Here is a 22,212-nt window from a genome sequence, read left to right as displayed (position 1 = left end):
TGAATGAAGTTATGAGAAATATCAAACAAAAAATAATTTCAAGATGATATCTCTTAACATTAATCTTCAGAGCACAAATTACATTGAGAATATGTGGACGAAGCTATAACAACAAAAACAGAAAGAACCAACTAAATTACAAATTGTAAATGTGAAAAGAAAAGCATTAAAACATTGCAAATGATTAATTTTCAAATTAAAAAAAAAAAACGACGACAAAATGTGAAACTTCGGCTCCATAGACACAAACACATAGTATTTTCAATTTATACTGTATTTACTGCCCTAGTTAGGAACAATTTTAGGGTAATGAAAGGATTCGAAATATCTAACAATAAACAATTGAAGAATAAAATTTCTTTCAGAGCACAAATGACTCCAAGAGATGTATACAAAGTCTCAAAGTTTTAGGTTTCAAATAAAACGGACGGTATAAAAAGGTTGCAAACCACTGATTTTGAGTTTCAAAGGATACATTATTATTACTACGTTTTTGGAAAAATCAAGAGAATAATTATCCATTTTTTGAAGCTTCTAATCATTATTTTTGCTGTTGCAAAATTTTATAGAACGCATATATAATTATTGTACATTATAGCAAAAAATTAAGTAAAGGAAATTAAATTATCTCATGTATTTGGATCCTTTTTTTAGCGGAAAATTCAAATTTTGGAAGTAGCAAAATATTCTAATGTGATTCTATTATAGTTTATTAATATATTTATTATCAAAATAGATCTTTGGAAATTTAAACACAAATGGCATTTTGAACATTTTTAGAGACTTATGATCTCTAATATTTTGAAATTTATAAAAAATTGTAGATCTTGAATGAGAATCTTATATGAATCTTAAAGAAAACGAACTGAAGTCTTTCTTCAAGAGATAGCAGCACAGTTAGAATTCCATAAGTAAACAAATGTCAAAATGCACATTTCTGTTGATTAAATAAAATAATGCTATGAAAATAATAACGTAGAAAAAGTTTCATGACTTAAACATCAAAATGGATAATACACTAGAATCAAAAAATGTGTACTTATCATCCTTAGTGGTCCGTATCAAAAAAAATTCACATCAAAATTAAGAATATTTTGAGGTTAACTTCCAAATTTAATTTCTAGTCTGGAGGGGTAGCAGGGCTTGTAGTAGACATTGCTCTATTTCCTCTAGATACATTAAAAACTCGATTACAAAGTCCAAAAGGTTTCATCAAATCTGGTGGTTTCAGAGGCATATATCATGGTTTGGGGCCAGCCGCTATAGGAAGTGCTCCATCAGGTCTAACTTAAAATCTGGTGCATATTTTATCTATTTTTCAACTAATTACTTATAATGTAAATATTTCATTACTTTCATTGATTTAGCGGCTCTATTTTTCTGTACGTATGAAAGCTTCAAACATTTGGCATCGCCTTATGTATCATCATCTACGGCTCCTTTAATTCACATGGCTGGGGCATCTGTTGCAGAAGTGGTAATAATAGAATCTATATTTTAAGTATTAATTAATTATAATGCAATTTAATTGTGCTTGTATTTTACATAGAGCTGGAATACTACCTGTGAAAAATTTACTTGCAAATATATATATATATATATATATATATATATATATATATATATTGCCATGTTTTTAAAATATACGCTATCAATTATCACTTCATTTAAAAATTATGTCAGAATAATTTTTTATTAGAAAAAGTGATGTAGTTCAATCATAAATTATAAGTAGGTCAATTGCTGAATTTGCAATATTTTACAAAAACTCAATCATCATGAAAACCAGCATGATGCGAAGACAAATATTTGATCACATTCTAAATGTAGAATATATTTTTAACTTCCCGTAGGGCATTCTTCTTTCTAAAGTTCTTACTTCCTGGTGCTGTGCTTCAGCTTTCAGTTCCCTGTATCAATCATCAGCATTCCAATCTATTTAGTCCTATTTTTGGTTCAATTAAGTTATAAAATATTAAAACCTTTTTACAAAACTATCAGTATAAAAACCAACTTGATGTCGAACCAATATTTGATTAGTTTTTAAATATAAATGGAATAAAATGTATTAATATACCACAATTACTGTATTAAGATGTTCTGAATGAATAAAACTGAATGAAAATCAAACAATCAAATTCCACAAATTTGACCAATTGTAATTCATTACTTTTATTGACCTAAGTTATTTTATTTTCAGGTGGCCTGCTTAGTAAGAGTTCCAGTAGAAGTAGTTAAGCAAAGAAAACAAACAGCAGGTATAAACAGATCATCCATCGCTATCTTAAAATCAGCATACAGGATAGAAGGCTTCCTAGATGGTAAAATATTAAATTTAATTCATTTCAGAATGCATTGAAACATGTTACACCTCAATATTATAATTTATAGGTATTTATCGTGGTTTTGGATCCACAATATTAAGAGAAATACCATTTTCTTTCATACAATTTCCTCTTTGGGAATATTTTAAGAAGCTCTATGTTGAATTATCAGGAAGTCCATTGAATCCATTAAAAGTTTCATTATGTGGAGCACTTGCAGGTGGTTGTTAAATACATAAATATATGTACATGATTATGTTGATATCTCAATGTACTATAATTATTTATATTTCTTAGGAGGAATTGCAGCTGCTGCTACGACACCATTAGATGTGGTAAAGACCAGAATTATGTTAGCAGAACTAAGCTCTTCAAAAGTCAATTTGAAAATATTATCGGTACTTAAAAATATTTACAGGGAAAATGGTATTTCAGGGTAAGCATATAATGCCTTGAAATTGTATTTTCATTATCTGGTTGAGTACATGTTTTTTTTATTGCTCAAATTTCTTAGATTATTTGCTGGCATTGTTCCAAGAGTTTTATGGATAACAATAGGTGGTGCAATATTTTTTGGTTCATATGATCTCAGTAAAAGAATGTTTGAAATGTATCACACAGAACCAACTTAGAAATGTTGCAATTATGAAAGGAGTGAAAATGTAGACATAGAATATTTTTAGAAGAAAAACCAAATTTTATATAAAACCATGTTGTGTATTATAGCTATTTATATAAAAATAAATTCACTAAAAATGTGATTTTCTCATTAACAATAAAACCTTATAAAATATGTACATAACATGTAAAATTGCATATAAAACTTATCAATTATCAATTATCAGATCATTAAGTCACAGTCGATAGGAATGATTCTCACATTTGTTCAGTCCACATGAGTATTTGCAATAAAAAATTATGTTGATGCTCATTGAGCACAATAAGACACTATATATATCAGTCATATCTCTAACACTTAATTCTAATTAAATTAATCTATTAAACATCACTTTGTTTAGCACTGCCATTGATTGCACCAGTGAAGAATCCACCATTAACTATGCCATTTAATTTAATATCACCATTTTGCATAATTGGTGAATTTGTTCCATTATTTTTAACTACAGGATGAATAAGATCTACTTTATCATCAAAAAGACCGTTTTGAATATTGGCATTATTTAATCTTTTCCCTTTAACTTTAGGTGGATGAGGTAAGGCATATCTCAGTTTGTCCCAGAACCACGGATCGCCCCATTCTAAGTAGGTATTAGTAGACAAGTATGCTTTTAACTCAGCATCAAGGCTATCTAAAGGACCAATATCCCCGTATATAATTATTATTACTCTTGCTCTGCCTTCTGTTAAAGCATTGTTGTGTGCTGTTCTAAACTCCATTTTACCCCAAACACTTTCTAAGAAATTTGCTGATAATATAACTACTGTTCTCTTAGAATCTTCAACTGATCGAGCAATTTGTGTGGGTATCCATTCCCCAGCTATCCAATCACGGTAATGCAAGCATAACTTGAAAGGATACTCTCCGCCTTCTAAATTAGGCACTAACTGATCTGTTACAAATTCTTCATCTTTATGAGAATATGAAATAAAAGCATCAAATAGTTTGTCCTTGTCAAGTTCTTCTTCTGTAACAAACCAGAGGCACATATTATGAGCAAAGAGCCAAACTTTGATCTCTTGCTGGTAATAGTAATACAATGCAGCTGCCGCTCCTAACAACAATCCTAATATTGCAACAACTACGCTTACTGCCACAATCACTGTATTGTGAAAGGGACAAAGTTCTCCAAGGGAAAGATCAGACCACTTTTTACCAAAACAAGTTATATTTTGAAGACCTTCCACAGTCTTGTAATTACTTTGCATGTATGATAATAAATCTTTGGATAAACAATTGCACATCCATGGATTGGATCCTAATGTCAATTTCGAATCCTTGTTTTATTTTTGAAAGCTTGAAATACCGAATTACTTATAAAGGATAAATTGTTGTGAGCCAATTCGAGAACTTCTATTTGAGGTGGAATATTACTTAAAGATAGCTCTGAAATATTATTGAACTCAGCATTGATTTTTCTAACATATGTGTATCCTACAAGGCTCATATTTGGAAGACTACTTAGATGATTGCCTTGAATATACAATTCAGTAAAATTCAATTTGCTTGCATTAAGATTTACAAGTGGGGGAACATGCACTAAACCTGCATAAGAACAATTAACAATCAAAGCAGTGTCAAAAATTCTGACTTCACATTTGCACTCCTTTGGGCAATGCTTAGTTGCACTTTTTGGATGATCGAGTGGACAAACTAATAACTTAGGATCCACTTTGCTTATTTGTACCCCTTCAAATTGTTGTGGCTGAGCACATGACAAATTTTTAGCTTCTAATTGTATCATTTTGTGCACATTTGGATTAAGTGTTCCTTCAAGATACCTCACAAAATGGTAGATCGAGCAATCACATTGTAAAGGATTGTCATCTAACAAAACCTTCACAGTATCTTTACCATCACTTTGAGAGTTTCCCAGTTGTGCAGCCATTTGTTCAGCTTTTACTAAATCAATTCGTGATATCATATTATGCCTCAGATCAACTTCAATAGAATTACTCAAGAAGTGGAGATTACCATGGAACGCCACATCTTTGATGTTATTGTAACTTAAATCCAATTTCTTCAAAGTTAGTAAACTCAGTCTCCAATCAGCAAAAATGCTTGTTAATGAATTGTTGGATAGATTCAAGGTGCTGAGCATGACAAGGTTTTTGAAAGGAGAATAGGAACCATAGGAATCATCAAAAGTAGGTGAACTAAATGATAAAAGATTATTTGCTAAATTAATATGAACTAAATTGTTTGTTCTACTAAATGCATTATAGTCAATCAGTTGTAATTTATTATTGGCCATGTTAAGATTTTTCAGATTTTTAAGGCCATTAAATAAATCTTCGGATATATTATCAATGTTATTATAACTAAGATCTAAGATTTCAAGACTATTTAAACTAGAAAACAACATATTTGGTATAAACGTGAGATTATTGTGATGTATCATGAGAACTTTTAAATTAACCAAACCTTGGAAGAACTGTTCAGTAAATGAAGATAATCCATTGTAACTCATATCAATGTTCGTCAAATTAGAAGAATTTTTAAATAGATTATCAGGAAGTGATGTCAGTTGGCATCTATCTAAACTTACATTACTAAGATATTTTAAATTAGCAAATAAATAATCACCCAAAGTCATATTTGGATTCTTATTAAAGGAAAATTTTACAGTAGTAAGATTTACATTTTGTTCAAATAATTTTGATGGTAACAAGGAAAGATTATTTGATGTTATGTATAATACAGTTAAATTGGGAAGACTGTGAAATATACTTTCATCTAATATTTGCAGCTTATTTGAGCTCAAATCTAAAGCTTTAAGATTTGATAATCCTTCGAATGCATTATTTGATATTTGGGTCAAGCTATTTTTCCATAAATTCAGCTGTGTCAATTCAAAGAGATTTTTGAACACACCATCAGGCAAATCATAAATATCATTATTACCCAACTCCAGATATTTCAGCTTTGACATACCGTCAAACACCCCTTGAGAAAGTTTTACATTGTTTGAGCGAAGATCTAGAGATGTTAAATTTTTTAAATCAGAAAACAGATCTGCTGGTAGATTAGTAAGCCCATTACTAGATAAAACGATTTCATTTACATCTGTAAGACCTGCAAGATGCTTTCGCACCAGTTCATTCGACAAATTCCTGTTGTATGTTTGAAAACTCAGTCTTTTGAATTTAGTGATTCCTATGGATTTAATGATATCCAGCAAGGAATCATCTTGAGGTAAAGGGCACATTTTGAACATCACATACTGCAGATCACCTATAGCTAGATTTGGAAGCAGTTTGTAGCTTGAAGATTCTGTTATGGATTGGCATTGAATCTTTACAAAGTCTTTGAAGCGGACATCCATTAAAAAAATAGGATTTTGTAAGTCTCCATCCTGAGAACATAAGATATCTTCTACGCCTGAAGTGAAGCCCAAGCATTTGCAGTACTGAGTGCTTTGGCATCTGAATATTTGTGTATCGCTGTAAACTTGACTTACAGCAGTCATGAGAATGATGAAAATTAAGGCACTCATTTTGGAATGTAGTTCTGTTTAACGTCAGTGCATATCTGCAGTTTTTATCTGTAAATGTAAATGATTCAGGTCCTTTAGAATAACTAGATTGTAAAAATGAAGTAAAACAGTACCAAAATGTATATGAAACTAAATTGTAAAAAAAATATGAGGTTTGGTGAAAATATGGAAATGAAATTTGATGAGGATGAGATGAATGAGAATGTAACTAAATTATCTACATCCAACACTTGGAATTTTGGGATATATCCATAAAATCAATTGCTAGTTTAAGTTTTTAATTCAGTGAATATAATATATAACCAAATCGTTATCCTAGAAATTATTTGTTAACGAAATGGAGTATTTAATAATATTTGTGCACAGTCCATGGTTGCATGTGAAAGCAACAATTTTTGTTTGTGCATATTTACAAGTAAAAAATAAATATAAATATAATAGAAGAAAGTACTATATACAGTTTTTTAGTGGAGAAAAATTATGACAATGTGAATATAACATTACACTTGAAAATTTTGTTCACCACCAAAATAAATGAAATAATAATTATATAGATATATAAAACGTTTAGTAAATTAATTATTTTATTAATTTATTTATTAATATTAAGTTATTTTTATTAATTTATTAAAATATTAATAAATGTTTGAAATTTGGGCAATTATAGCTGACATAGATGATGTTGATTGCTTTATACAAACATTTTGCAAAAAAAGAATGCAAAATTTATGAATATTAAATTGTAGTAACTGAAAAGTGATCATTATAACTAACATTATAAATTATAAATTAGACATAAATAATAATCTCAAGGCAAAACTGAGAATAGTAATTATACAAATAACTCAGTAATTTTAGCATACACACAAATCTATTAGTATAAATAATAGAAGTTTTTTAGTGCAGAAAAATTATGACAACGTGAATGGACGTACAACACTACACTTGAAAATTTTGTTGTAACACAAAAATGAATGAAATTTGGGCAATTTTAACAGACATAGATGATGTTGTGTAATTTGTGTAAACAAAGGATACAAAATTTATGAATATTACTTTGTTATAAAAGAAAAATAATCATTGTAAATCAAACAACTACTGATAATTATATATACTAATAACCCGAGCATAACACCGTAGTTCTATAACACGGATTCGCTCTAACACGGTGTAAGAATTGATACCATCCCCCTTATAACACGGTAATTCTATACCGTGATTCGCTCTAACACGGTTTAAGAATTGACACCATCCCCCTTATAACACGGTAATTCTATACCACGGATTCGCTCTAATCAGTTCGTTTAAGAATTGATACCATCCCCCCTTATAACACGGTACTTCTATAACACGGATTCGCTTTAACACGGCTTTAGAATTGAGCAAAACCCTGATAAAATACAAAATATAGTAAAATCTATGAAAATCAAACTTCATTTATTCTAAAATTAGTAAAATCGCAGTACAATAGCTCAATGAATGTGAGGAAACTAATGCAAAAGATAACTAATTTGATAATTATTATTCGAGCGCGTACGTTCTATAAGAAAAATTCTAGGCCTGTCCGAACAATTAATCTTAAAAAAAAATTCTTCAAATAAAATGAGCATAAAATTTTAATAAAGATAACTTTGCATGTGGTAAATATATAAAAAATGATTACTTTTGAAAAAAAAATAATGGACGGATCTGGAGGAATCTGAAAAAATTAATGAATATAACAATATTTATTATAAAATCATCATGTGTAGCATATTTTTTTTAATTCTTCAGAACGTAACCCCTGTTTTTGTACTAGTTCTTTGTATCGTATAACACGAATTCGCATAACACGCTAATTTTTTGCCATGTAAAAACGTTTAGTAATTTCAACATACAGAAATCAAGGCCTAGACAACATTAAAAATGATATCTTCATATAAACGTTTATATCTTTTGATTTTTGCGCCATTCAGAAAGGATAGTTAAAGGATCCTACACTCAGACGTGAGGGCGCTGCTTTTGGCATTCAAATTAATGGCGCAAAATTTGAAATAAAAATTAATGAATTTTAGTAATCGAGTATTCGAAACTGAATTTGGTATTACAATCGTATTATGTTTTGTAATAATACAATAACAAAAACATACTAAACTATATATAGTTGTTTTACTATAATATAATATATAGTTATTTTACTATATAAAATATACTAGATAATAAACATATAATGAAATCGAAATATAAATCAACAAACGCACTGCCGGTTTAAATATATATCACATCTAATCTACTGAAATAACTTCTACACTTTTTCTACTTATTAATATAAATATTTGATGAAATTCAGTGAATAATGTATTAGAGTATTAGTTCATTACATCGTTGTCATTCTTTAACTCCTATTAATCATCCCATGCAAAAGTTTGACTTTCTTAAGCTATTCATTTTCTTCCAAGTATATCCAGATTCGTATAAAGTGATAAGCTGGAAAATTTCTAAATACTTTGTCTTTTTTGTAGAAGCTTATACTTGATTTCTTACATAATTTCCTACAACTGGTCTATTTAATAATACTACGATAATACTATTAGACTAATCCGTCAATGCACTATGTAGTATTTATGTCCTGTATCTGAGCTGTTCTATTTATTTAGTCGAAGGGCTATGCATTTGAGAGCATAGTAATGAAATCTTCATTAACAAATTAAATACAAAAACAAAGAAGAATCATTATTTTAAGCTTATACATGATTTCTTACATAATTTCCTACAACTAGTCTCTTTCCTTAAAGTGTAATACGATTAGACTAATTTGTCAATGCATTACGTAGTATTTATGTCCTGTATCTGAGTTTGAAGCTGTCCTATTTATTTAGTCAAAGGGCTATGCATTTGAGAGCAAAGTAATGAAATCTTTATTAACAAATGTAAATACACAAATGAAGAAGAATCATTATTTTGTCAAGTGATACAAAAATAACACTGACGTTTCTTAGTATCCGACATAAAACATTTGACAATACTTTTTCATCGGTCCTGAATCAAGGTTTATCTCTGAGCAAAAACAATATTGAAATGTGATTAATTTAATGATTGTAATTATTCTCTTCACAAAAGTGTTAAAAATATGAAAATAAAATTAAATTTGCTATTTAATCATTCATATAAATATTTAGTGAAATTTAGTAAATAATGCATTATAGTGTTAGTTCATTACATCATTGTCATTCTTTAACTCTTATTAATCAACCCGTGCAAAATTTGACATTCTTAAGCAATTAATTTTCTTCTAAGTATATCCAGATCCGTGTGAAGCGATAAGCTGGAAGATTTCTAAATATTTTGTCTTTTTTGTAAAAGCTTATACTTGATTTCTTACATAATTTCCTACAACTGGTCTCTATAATAATACTACGGTAAATACTATAAGATTAATCCATCCATGCACTATGTACTATTTATGTCCTGTATGTGAGTTTGAAACTATTCTATTCATTTGGTCGAAGGGCTATGCATTTGAGAGCATAGTAATGAAATCTTTATTAATAAATGTAAAAACACAAATGAAGAAAAATCATTATTTTGTCAACTGATACAAAAATAACACTGACGTAGTAGCTAACATAAAACATTTGACAATACTTTTTCATCGGCCCTGAATCAAGGTTTATCTCTGAACAAAAAACAATATTGAAATGTGATTAATTATGTGATTGTGATTATTCTCTTTACAAAAACAGGAAAACAAAATTAAATTTGCTCTTTAATCATCCCCTTCACAAAAATACTAAAAATGTACAGTAAATTTTAGAAAATGAATAAAGGGCTTCTATTTTCAAACGGCTTACCTAAAACCAAAATATTTCTACCTGAAGACATTTTTTGTAATATTGAATAAAACTTGTGTATATATCAAATTCAGCGATACGTTCTCAAAGCGGAAATAATTTACACAAATACTGCGTAACATTGAATATAAAATTATGCAAATTTTGAAAAATATATGATAAACATTTGTTGGTAGTAATAGAAATAGAAGTAGAAATGTAAAGGACGCATATAGTAAGGAACAAAAGTTTGGTAAATATTTTGTTTCCTAAATATATGCGTATATTAAGAATTATTATGTATTATTATTATATTATATGAGTAAAAATGTCAAAATTAAATGTGTAACAAAATATGTTGCATACGACATTCATCGTAGTACTTAAGAGGTTAAACATAAAAAACAACAGCATCAAGACGCACAGAGTAGAAAGCGTACAAAACGGTAAATTATGCTAAAACCACATGAAACAGTTCCACACCAAATATTATCAAAAATCTATTCCTCTACTTACATATGCACTTATTCCGTGTTTATCCTCACATTATTAAATAACACAATGCAATAATAACAACGAAACTTCGATTCGATAACCGCACTAACTAATGTTTGCAAGTACAACAAAAATCCTGCTCAACTAGAATGGGAGACGGCGTCGCCATAGAATAGTTTTAACATTTACGTATGACGGAGCGGCAATCCCCATGGGAAAATTTCACGACTTCTAACAACTTCAGGTACTGCGAGCGTCGTACTTCGCTCGTTTCGTTCGTTCGTGGTCGCAGTGATTATTTTTTAAGCAAATACAGCGATTCTCAAACTTGGGGGAAATTGGGTTTTACCCGGAATTGGATAATTGGTTTTGTGTTTACTAGATTTATTTTAGTGTAGTAGTTGTATTTTTGCAATTCATTATTTCTCATAAATTTATCTAGTACTTTATGTATATATTTTTGGTTTTAATTTTCTGAACAAATAGACTCGAACAAAGAATCCCTTTTTTTCAAAAAACGTTGTCTTAATAACAAATACGAGTATAACTAGTGGGGCGCATGGCATCGTGCCTTAAGGCAAATTGCTAGAACTTTCCGTACCTAAAATTATTTTTTTTAAAAAGCTTAACATTTTTTGAAAAAAAAGATACTCTGAAAAAAATGAGATCTTTGAGAAACTATAAATTTTTGACAAAAATTTACTTTTTTTTTTGAAAAAAAAAAGACTTTTTGAAGAAAATTATTTTGAAATATTTTGAAAATTCTGAACTTTTTTTCAAAGCAATCGTACTGCTTTAACTGCATAGAGACGAAATATCAAAGCGCATAAGCGCCGTCTCGCTGTCTAACGCATAAACATTGGTACGGAACCCATAGGAATGTAAACAAAATTTATACTTATTGTTAAAATCTCTATAAAATATCTGATAATTTGATGTGCTTAAGTCTAATGATCATTTTTGACCGCCAAATGGCATTTTTTTACTAGATCTCCGAAACCGCTAGACCTGCCTTCATGAAAATTTGATCAGTTCATCTTGTTAATACAAGTAAAATGTTTTTTGAACGCTCCGTTCTCTTAAAAACTGAGTTACCGTTTTGGCACTTTTTGCCCCGAATCTACGAAACGAACGAAACCTTGTCAATACGAATCGAATGTTTTTTGAATTATTCTAATCGCTTCGTCCGTGTTCCCGAAATCGTCGACGAAAATTTGTATCCGCACACACACACATACATCCATTTTTTCTAAGGTATGCCAAAATATTCAGAAGGTTTTGAAACGCAAATATATATACAAATTTTCATTTTTGTTTTTTTTTTCATTTTGACTATAACTTGCCCTACGGGAAGTTAAGAAATACATTCTAACTTTCGTTGTATATTCATTTTTATTAACTTCCCGATGAGTAAGTTATTGTAATCGTCCAAAAATCGAAATTGAAAATTTTTGCAGATCTTCACATTTTGGCATACCTCAAAAAAAATGAATGTGTGTGTTTATGTATGTATGGATACAATTTTTCATCCCTATTTTCGGGCGCAGGAATCAAACTAATAGAATGGTTAAAAAACATTCGATTCCTATTGATAGGGAGATGTGCTAATTAGTTTTTGGCAAAAGCAGGTCCAGCCGTTTCGGAGATACGATGCAAAGGAGTGTAGAATATAGATATCGAGTTTTTGAGAGAACTATGCATCCGATTTGAATGATCTAAAAAACATTCAATTCATAATGATGGGGAGAAGTGATAGATAGTCATAGAGGATAGGTCCAGCGGTTTCGGAGATACGGAGCTAAATGTGCAAAAAATGGCAGTTTTTGGGAGAACTAACTAAGCATCCGATTTGAATGATTCAAGAAACTTTCTGCTTTTGTCGACGAAACGATTGCTTTTGGGAAAAAAGCATTTCAATTTCAATATATGTATTTTAACAAATTTATTTAAGTGTTTTTATATTAAGTATTCTTTTAACAAATCCATAAGTATTTTTATAATACAAGTTTTTTTACCAAATTTTTGTTCATGTCAGTCATATGTGTCTGATGCTAAAAAGGTATACATGAGCCATGTCAGACATATATGTCTCATATACTTTATTTGGTAGAAGGTTTGTCGAGAAAGAAAGCTTTAATTTAGGGTCACGTCAGCCATATATGTGCGACATAAAAAATAGTGTTTTTCCAGGAATTTTGGCCATACATCTTCACATTAGCGAGTAAGTGCTAATATTAAAATTTTGAATTCTAAAGTATAATCAAATCATAACAAAATATAATTATCAAAAGTTTTTTTTGTTGAAAAAAGTAGGTTTCTGAAAAAAACAATTTTTTAAGCAACCACAGTGCTTTTTAAAACTTTAGTGAATTTTAATGATCAATTTGTATCACTTTTGTAGGTATATAATATTTTAAGATGTTCGGTTAAACCAGTGATTTCCAAAAGGGGTCTATGATAACTTTTAAAGCACAAAAAAATCGTAATTTACGAAATGGAGATGAGGGTCTGCGGAAGTGGATCACAACACACCATGTTGATATATTAATGTTATTTACTTTTACTTTAGGTAATATACGATATCTATAAGTAAAAAAAAAGTTTATTTCTATAGGATTGATAAATAATTGATATAGGGTCCATGGCAAAGCCCTGGGGCCCAAAAACAAAATAGTTTGGGAACATATGGGTTAAATCATATACAGAGTTTTATCAAAATCGCAAAAAAAAAACAAAGTAATGACGTAGAAATGGCTCGGCCGATCTTTAAAAGGAACTAAACAGGTTTGTACTTCAAACACGTTTATCTTTCAAACGGTTTCTGAGATTTCAGCCGTTTTTGAGTCGAAAGGTCAAAATTGCACACATACCCCACATACTTCTCCAAATTTTTAGTCAAATTGTTCAAAATAGCAAATAGGCGAAAACGTAAGTTAAAAATATAAAAATGTATCGTCAGAAACATGGCTTTAATATGATGCACCAAAGATTAATGAAAAAAATATATAGCGGATATCAAATTTTGGGATTTTAACAGATTAAGAACTTCAAAGTTTTTTCAAATTCTAATTTAAATAATTAAATAATTATTTTTTGCGGTTGGACCAGTCAAGGCTAACTTTCTATAAAATTTAATACTCCTGTGAATGCAACATTGAAGACACTAAAATATAAACAAAGCACTTAAAAACGGCGTATAAATTGCCTAATATTCATCCATGAAATATTTAAAATTAAATATAGTCAATACATAAAAAATACTAAATTTATTTTAAAAAATAGTATTATAAAAATACCTAACAATTTCTTTAACAACTTTATTGTAAAAATACTTATTAATTTGTTAAAAAAAATTGTAATGTATAAATACTTGAAGTTGAGCAGTGTTCTTATATTTTAATAATAATTATAAATTAAGTAAAAATCAATTTCGATTATTGGACGATAATGAAAAACAAATAAATAAATAATAATTATATAAAAATTGATAACATATTGACATGAGTCTTGTTGTATTCATTGCACTGTAAGATAAATAAATAAAATTGAATATACAACAACCATTTAAAAAATTAGAGTAAATTTATTATAAAAATATTAATTATAAAACACGATAATTGTGTATTCTCTTTGAACAATTTGATAATAATCTAATATTAACAACAATTAGTAACAGCTAATAGAACACAATTGAGATATAATAAGTTTATACACTAATGTAGATTAGTCAGATATATAAATGAATCTATAATTACAATTTCCCTATAATCTAATATGAAGGAATCCTAGGAAGGAAAAAAATTGACAACAAAATACTTAAAAATAATTTATCATAAGCTTACAATTTAATCACTGGTATTTATCATCGGGCATCATACCCAGGTAGTAAACATTTTAAAATTGCTGATAATTCTTCATTAACCTTAAATTTGTACTCTTTTGTTAAATCTTGTCTGCAATATGGACAAGTATATACCTCTGCAGCAAAAGATCTTTTCATACAAGACAAACACATATTGTGCAAACATGGAGTTGTAATTGGTTTTACACAAATTTCTTGACAAATGATGCAAGCAAATGTAGATTGAACGCAGTCAACAAATTTCTTTTCTCCTTCAGGCAATTTCTCCAGACACAGATCCCATAACTTTTTGTTGATTGTATCTTCTAATATTTTCTCGTTCTGCTCTTGAGTCAGCTTATGTTCAGGGATAACAACAGGACTAGATTCTGATTTAGCATCATCAGATTTTTGTTTTTTAGTTGCTTTACTTGAACTATCCTCAGCTTTTCTTTTCTTGGATAGTTTTTCGTTCTGTGCTTCCAAATAGTTGTCTGGATATATTATTGGAAGCGTAACACCATTTTCCTCCCATGGCGCTGGTGCAGGATCATCTCTTTTTAGTAAATATCTCCAAACTTTGAACCCAGATTGCCCAGTTTGCTGCCAGTATTTAACAACTTTGTATATACCATCATACCTCAAGCCTTCTTTTGGTGCATATTTTGGATTATGTTTAACTAACTTTTCTGAACGAATTACTCTTACTGGTTTCCCCTTTTTCCAATCTTTAGCTTCACCACCTTTTTGGTTTAAAGGTATATTACAATTTTTAGCAAGAGCTTCATTTTCCCTAGTCAGTTTTTGATCATGATTTTGTTCCGCTGTGCGTTTATTTCCGGAGAGGTCTCGACCACCAGAACCAGTGTAAGTGAATTCTAGACCATCATCCTTATCGTCTTCATAACCTGCTGCAAGAACTATGCTAAAAGCACCTATAGTTGCTTTACCATGTATACCTGAAACCGGTGGGCGATGAACACCAGCTTCACTTGCTTGAATTCTGTATTTCCAGCAAGTGCCAACCGGAACTCCTGGAATAGCACCAAAGTGATCAGGTGGTACTATGGTACATGTTGTCGTACGACCAGCACATGCCATTCCTCTTCCCCAGTCTTTGGAGGTATTTACATTCCGCACTTGTTGTTTTGTTGTACTACCGCTTTTAACAATACTATTGACATCTGTCTTGCACTCAGGACAATACCAATTATCTTCTTCTGGTAGTTTGTCCAAGGGCGGTGTTAGACATTGTATATGATATCCTTTATCACACTCATCACATAAAATTATGTTATCCGCATTATCTTTTTTTGAACAAACAGAGCAACCGCAATTTTTGCAATCTTTAGAATTATCATCACGACATTTCAAGCAGTAAAAAGCAAGGTACCTTAATTCTGTGTCAGTTTTCATTAGCTTTTCATCGGCATCAGTCCTGTCTGTTAACAGTTTGTGTGTTTCAACTTGATAAATGTCTTCTAACTGAACGACTTTACAGTCTTCTTCTCGAACGTTTTCATGTCCCATGTATAAAGTACCAATTAAATGTTTGACTTTTCTTCCTGATTTAATGTCTGATATTTCTAAATCATACCAATAGCCTCTTTCTTTGATATCGTCTGTATTATAATTAACCATAACCCTTTGTCCAGGTTTTAAATCATCTATATTTAATTTTGTGCGTGCTCTAGGTCTAATACATGCCAACTTTAATTCCATGGGTTCATCATCTGAAGACACTTTAAATTTGACCAAGTATAGAAGCCCATCATCTTTTAAATTCTCTAAGTTATTATTGGAAGTTGTTTGGGAACTCTGGCCAGCTTTGGTATTAGTCGATTCAGGATTTTTTACAATTCTAACAATTTCTCCTTCAAACCATGCACCGTGGGTTATATCTTGACCGTCTACCAAATCACCAACATGGTAATATTTACTGTCAGAAGAATCTTCAAATTTATCTTTTGGTTTTTCTTCGACAACTTTATTTGTGCAAACTGGTGCAACTGAAGGTAACTCGGACTGCAAAATCCGAGAGACTAGTTGGATTAAGTCATTTTGTTTTATTTTATAATCATGAAATCTTTTACCGTCTTCTAGCTCTCTGCCTCGAAATAAAAGTCTCTGTCTCTCGGGGGCTACTTTGAACTTCTCATCAATTAATTTTCGAAATTCTTCAACAGTGATTAAAATGGAATCAATATATATCGTGAGAGCCTTGTCGATTCCTTGTCGTACAAGTACATGCATTTTGTAGTACCTTTTTATATACACAAGCAAAAATAAAATTTCTAAATTGTAATTAAAATAATGTTAGATATTGTATTTATGGCACTACACACAAAACAACTGGATATGTTATAATTGTTATGTGACTTTATTTCACGAATTATTAAAACAGTTGGATAAAATCTATAGGTGTTGAAAACATGATGCCGCGCTGAGTTGTCAAAGCAACGGGTTTGCTTCAACAGGTTATGTTTTGGCGGTTAAAATGAAGTCGTAGAGACGTAAAAGATCCAATTCGGCGAGATGTCATGTTCGTTAACAACGCACCATCATGAGCGCCTCTGGTGGCATTTGGTAACATTAACTTTAATTAGTTATTATCACCATAAATAAATATGCATATTATCACTAATATTATTCAATTATTTATTATCACTTATAATAACTTTAATTAGTTATTATACTCTTTTTTTATCTATGGTTATTATATATAAAATGATCATGTGATGGCTAAAATATGTTTTATTATATCAATTCAATTTATATCAGTATTAGTATTTAATCCAACTTTAGTGCAGACAGAGCATATATCAGATATTCAGTATCAAAATCGAAACATATATTCGAATAATTCATTTTATTCAAATTATAAACATAAATTCGAATAATTTATTTTATTCAAGGGTATATTATTATATATTATTTATTAATTACAATTAAGTTTAAGTACGTATGTATGTACGCAAGCGTTCTGTGTATATATGTGTATAGTATAGTGTTAGTAATAAGTAAAAATATATAGATGTCTTCATGTAAGTGTGTTACATAAAATTTAGATTTATTTTTGTTATAATTGCTGTGATCTCTCATACCAGAACAATTGTCTGACTGAGATACAGTATGTACGAATTATATCAAATACATAAAAAAAAATAAAAAAACTATAATGGGAAGAAACAAAAATAATACAGAAAATCTTATCTAAACGAATATCTCAGAAATGTATTTATAGAAAAAGTGTAATTGCATATACTGAAATATAGATACAGTATGAAATTTTGTGAAATATTTCTGAATGAGTAATTCTGATATAAAAATATATTAGTAGAAAGTTGTATTAAAATATAAATCCTGATTTAACAATATATTTTAATAATTATACCACCGAAATTTGAATGTTGATGATTTGATTAACCATGAATGAAAATTTTGCTTTGTGGTTTTATAAAGTATAATTTCATAATGAAATCAACTTTAGCATAAACTAATAGAAAACTTGTGTATGTAAATATAATAAATTGTGATTTTGTTTTTGTAGCAACTCCAAATACATATTTTATAACAAAAAAAAATTCAAATGGGGTCGGGAGTGATTTTAATGTCAAATATTTATATCATTTTATAACATCACGTCTTGATTTTTGTACGTTCTCAACTAATTTTTAAACTATATATTTTCATATATAAAATTGTATATGCATATTGTAACCAAATAAATAAATAATTTAAAAATATTTTTTTACATATGTGGGGTCGCCAAAAAATTGCAATCATAAATGGGGTCGCGAAGGACATAAGTTTAAGAAGCCCTGGTTTAGAGGCATTAATTTTATGCGATTTTAAAACAGTAAAAGGCAAACAGTTTTTTTCACGTTATTATTTATTGATTAAAAAATATAAAAAAAATATTAAAAATAGTCGAAGTTTTAATTCTAGAAAAAGATGGATTGGGTGTTCTCAAAAAATTGACACCTGACCATCCCCTCTAAATTTTAGCCCTCTAAAAAATCTGAAGTAGAATATTATATATATTATTAATATAGAATAATGTCGTAATTTAGAAAAAAATATTAAATATAGCCATTAAGTTCTAATTTTAGAAGGTGATGAACCTAGACAATATTAGAATACGATGTATTCATTGGTGATGAAGTCGGGGATTTCAAAAAATTGGGACCTGACCATATTCATGATTTTAGTCATCCAAATAATCTGAAGTAGAACATTACATTTATTAATAATCTAGAATAGTGTCGAAATCGTATAAACTATATATTTATACCAATAGTTCGAAATTCTTTTTTTCTTACTTTTTTGATATATGTACTCGTCTTCTTAATAGTAAAAAATAGATGTGGATTATTGTAATTTATACTAAAAAGATGTCTGTAAAGAAGAATCTGCAAAAAATCATTAGGGGTTGTCTTCATTTTAGAATTTACTTTCAGTATAAATTACGCCTATTTCCAAATTTTGCGTCCAAGTTAAACTATTTTAAAAACATTCGAGAATTTTTTTTTTATTTCGAGCAGTAGCAACTTTATGAAAAAATATTTTATTAACTGGTCCGTAGTTCAAACGCTTGCGACATTATTCTAGATGAATGTTATATACATATTTTTTCTTCAGACCATTTGGAGGCTAAAATCATGGGTATGGTCATATGCCAATTTTGTGAGACCCATCACATTCCAGAATTAAAACTTTGACTATTTTTAATTTTCATTTTTAATTTTTATTTTTATATTCTCAAAAAATTAATTATAAACTTGTAGAAAATATTGTTTGTTTTTTTAAGGCCTTTCAAAATTAGTTGTGAAGGATAAATAGAATGCAAAAGTGGAAGAAGTAGGTTTTTGGGGTCGATTTTGTAGAATTCACAGAATTTTAAAAAATCAAATTAAGAAACTAAAAGTAGAATAGCAGAAAAAAGTTAATAAATTGTTTAACAGCTGAAAAAATCTATTAAATATTTAGGTAATCAAAGTAGCTGGTGGATATGGTCTTATGGTCACAATGTCTAAACCAACTGTTCAACTTAAAAATCTTAGAACAAACCAAAGAGAAATAGTACTTGAAGAAAATAAATCTATTTAATGAACTTCAAAAAGAAGTTATAAATCAATGGACAAAAAAGCAAATAAAAAAGCTTTATCTGAAAATTGTAAGAAAAATATAAAAGCAAAGACTCGAACTTATCCAACAAATGATACTAAAAATCTTTTCATCAGTTTAATTTGGTCGAAGTTTGAATAAACTACGTTAGAATTTTGCTGCAAATTTGTATATATATATATATATATATATATATGTATAAATATATTTATTTATAATAAACACGTTTTATATGTAGTTCCGTATATGACTTCTTTGGATGCAGAAATGTGAAAGTAAAAACAAATATAAAACACCTGCTTAAAATTAGATTTACGTTCTCATTTTAAAATATTTAAATTTGGGAAATATTTAAAATATAAGTTGCTACATATTTAAAAATAATCCAAATTCGTATGTAATTGACAACGCTGAGAAAAAAATAGGGAATGGCGTTCTGGTCTATGCACTTTAATTGGCATTTTAATTAGTTTGCGATGTTTTTAATAAAATCGTTTTCCATAAAAAAAAACAAAAAAAAAACGATTCAACATTTTTGAAAATATTAAAATTTTTTAATTATATAATAAAGTATTAATACTATCCGAATGTGATGACTCAATTATAACCCAATCCAAAAATCGTTTTGTTCGGTATAAGAATTCATTTTATAGAAATCAATTCTATAAAACAAAATTAGTTTGAATTAAGATATATACAATTAGTTATAAACTCCAACTAGTGTTAATTAATAAATTATAAAATATCGGGGACAATTATCAGGCCGATAATCCGATAATTATTATAATAATCCAACACGATAAAAGAATCAAGTCAATGTTTATAGCCGTAGACAATAATATCATAAAATATATTTCAATAATAAAATCTTCAAGCATTCGCTTTTTAATATGTATAATTTCTTCTTGACCATTAGCATCGAGATGACCAAGAGTTCGATTTAATTTGCTATTTGGGTCACTAAATTTCGTATATCAACTTTTTTATAATACTTCATTTATTTATGTTCTGAATTTATTATGCAAATGTAGAAAAAATTGTGGGAATACTACATACTAAATAGTTCTGATGGTAAAATTTTATATTGATAATGGAATAGACTTCAAGTAAGTATTAATTTAGACTAACTAAAAATTAATTTTTGCATTTTGATTAAACTGGTTTGCCTTAAGGAAAGTTGCATGAGCTTTCCGATATTACACATATCGACTTTATCAATAATAATTCAGGTTTTAAAATTGATCTCATATACTCACAATTATTTTTTCCATATTTGGTCTCAAATGATTCAGAGTGACCTGAAACAAAAAGAAATCATGAAATTAGTATGCCGGATTTTTTTTGCAAAATCTTTTTATTAAAGTTAAAAAATGGTTATTTTAAATAAAATCAGATTTATCTGTTTTATTGTAATTATGCTGCTTTATAGGTAGAACATTAGTAATCTAAATTTATTTTAATTCATAATACTATGGTACTGGTATACCAATTCCACATACTTCTTTTTAAATTTCCATATAATTACAATCTGTCTGGAAAAGCTTGCAGAATGCTTAGAGACTAAAATTTTGAAATAAAATTTAAAATGCTATTCAGCGGTAGTCATTTTAAGTTTAAAAATGAATGTTTAATGTAGATGATATTTTATAACATATTTAATTAATTAACTTGCTAAATCTGAAAAGCTTATTTTTTTGAGACTTCTGAAGATGTTTGAGGAAAGCAGACCTTTATCAAGTTAATTTGGATGATTTCCCAGGTAGTCTGGTCCTTAGATGCAAGTATTCTAATTTTTTCAGTCATTGTATACAAATTGAAGTTTTGGTGGATAAGCCAATTTGGAACATATTTGGTTAGTGAGACTTTTAATGTCTTTTATTCCACATACTTAACAATATTAACCAAATATCATTGTATGTTTATATCTCATAAAAGAATAAAGAAGATTTTATTCTTATGATCCATAGTTTGGCTTTCTCGTGAGGTTCCTGGTTCCATACCTGCCTTCGGGCAGCAACGACATCGGTTTTTACATGGTAATATAGATATGAAAATATGTTTCCAAGTGAAAATAAGGCTTGATTTGCTTTACCGTAATAATAAAAATTCAAGACTATTTTGAAGATAGTAATAATAAAATTCATCACAAAGAGATAAGTCAACTGTTTGAATTGCCATCTATAAAACCGACGTAGCTGGTTTAGTCAAGTCGTCAATGGCTTATAGTATATTTAAGTTCTGACTGATTGCTGTTTAAAATAATAAACAATAAAAAAAATTACAGAAATTGTAATAATAAGAATTCATCAAATAGAGATAGGTCAACTGTTTAGATCGACATCTACAAAAGCGATGTAGTTGGTTAAGTCAACAGAACCCTTAAATTCTGATCAACAGGTCCCTTAAATTCTGATCGCTGTTCAAATATAAAAAAATATATT

The 22,212-nt window shown here is 28.9% G+C and overlaps 3 protein-coding genes across 3 annotated transcripts; 1 reads left to right on the top strand and 2 right to left on the bottom strand.

Annotated features, from left to right (window-relative positions):
- Window positions 1–911: 911 nt before the first annotated feature.
- Window positions 912–3,004, top strand: LOC113378243 (S-adenosylmethionine mitochondrial carrier protein homolog). Its single transcript, XM_026618769.1, has 7 exons — window positions 912–1,054; window positions 1,125–1,281; window positions 1,368–1,477; window positions 2,201–2,321; window positions 2,392–2,544; window positions 2,622–2,760; window positions 2,839–3,004. The coding sequence occupies exons 1-7, from the start codon at window positions 1,007–1,009 to the stop codon at window positions 2,954–2,956; spliced, it is 846 nt and encodes a 281-aa protein (XP_026474554.1). The 5' UTR covers window positions 912–1,006; the 3' UTR covers window positions 2,957–3,004.
- A 41-nt stretch (window positions 3,005–3,045) lies between these two features.
- On the bottom strand, window positions 3,046–11,053 carry LOC113378239 (protein toll-like). The gene is given in 3 exon segments (XM_026618766.1): window positions 3,046–4,276; window positions 4,279–6,547; window positions 10,825–11,053. Coding segments are annotated over 2 exon segments (3,174 nt in total). The 5' UTR covers window positions 6,500–6,547; window positions 10,825–11,053; the 3' UTR covers window positions 3,046–3,323.
- A 3,608-nt stretch (window positions 11,054–14,661) lies between these two features.
- On the bottom strand, window positions 14,662–17,118 carry LOC113378241 (E3 ubiquitin-protein ligase UHRF1-like). The gene is made up of 2 exons (XM_026618768.1): window positions 16,502–17,118; window positions 14,662–16,429 (listed from the first exon to the last, which is right to left on the bottom strand). The coding sequence occupies exons 1-2, from the start codon at window positions 16,895–16,897 to the stop codon at window positions 14,666–14,668; spliced, it is 2,160 nt and encodes a 719-aa protein (XP_026474553.1). The 5' UTR covers window positions 16,898–17,118; the 3' UTR covers window positions 14,662–14,665.
- Between the last annotated feature and the right edge of the window lie 5,094 nt (window positions 17,119–22,212).

This window comes from Ctenocephalides felis, unplaced genomic scaffold (genome assembly GCF_003426905.1).
Source record: "Ctenocephalides felis isolate EL2017-DRISC unplaced genomic scaffold, ASM342690v1 CF-g0.4_SCAFFOLD_01886, whole genome shotgun sequence".
NCBI classification, from domain to species: Eukaryota; Metazoa; Arthropoda; class Insecta; order Siphonaptera; family Pulicidae; genus Ctenocephalides; species Ctenocephalides felis.
Note: the sequence above shows the minus strand (reverse complement) of the source record. Positions and strands in the feature narration are given on the sequence as shown.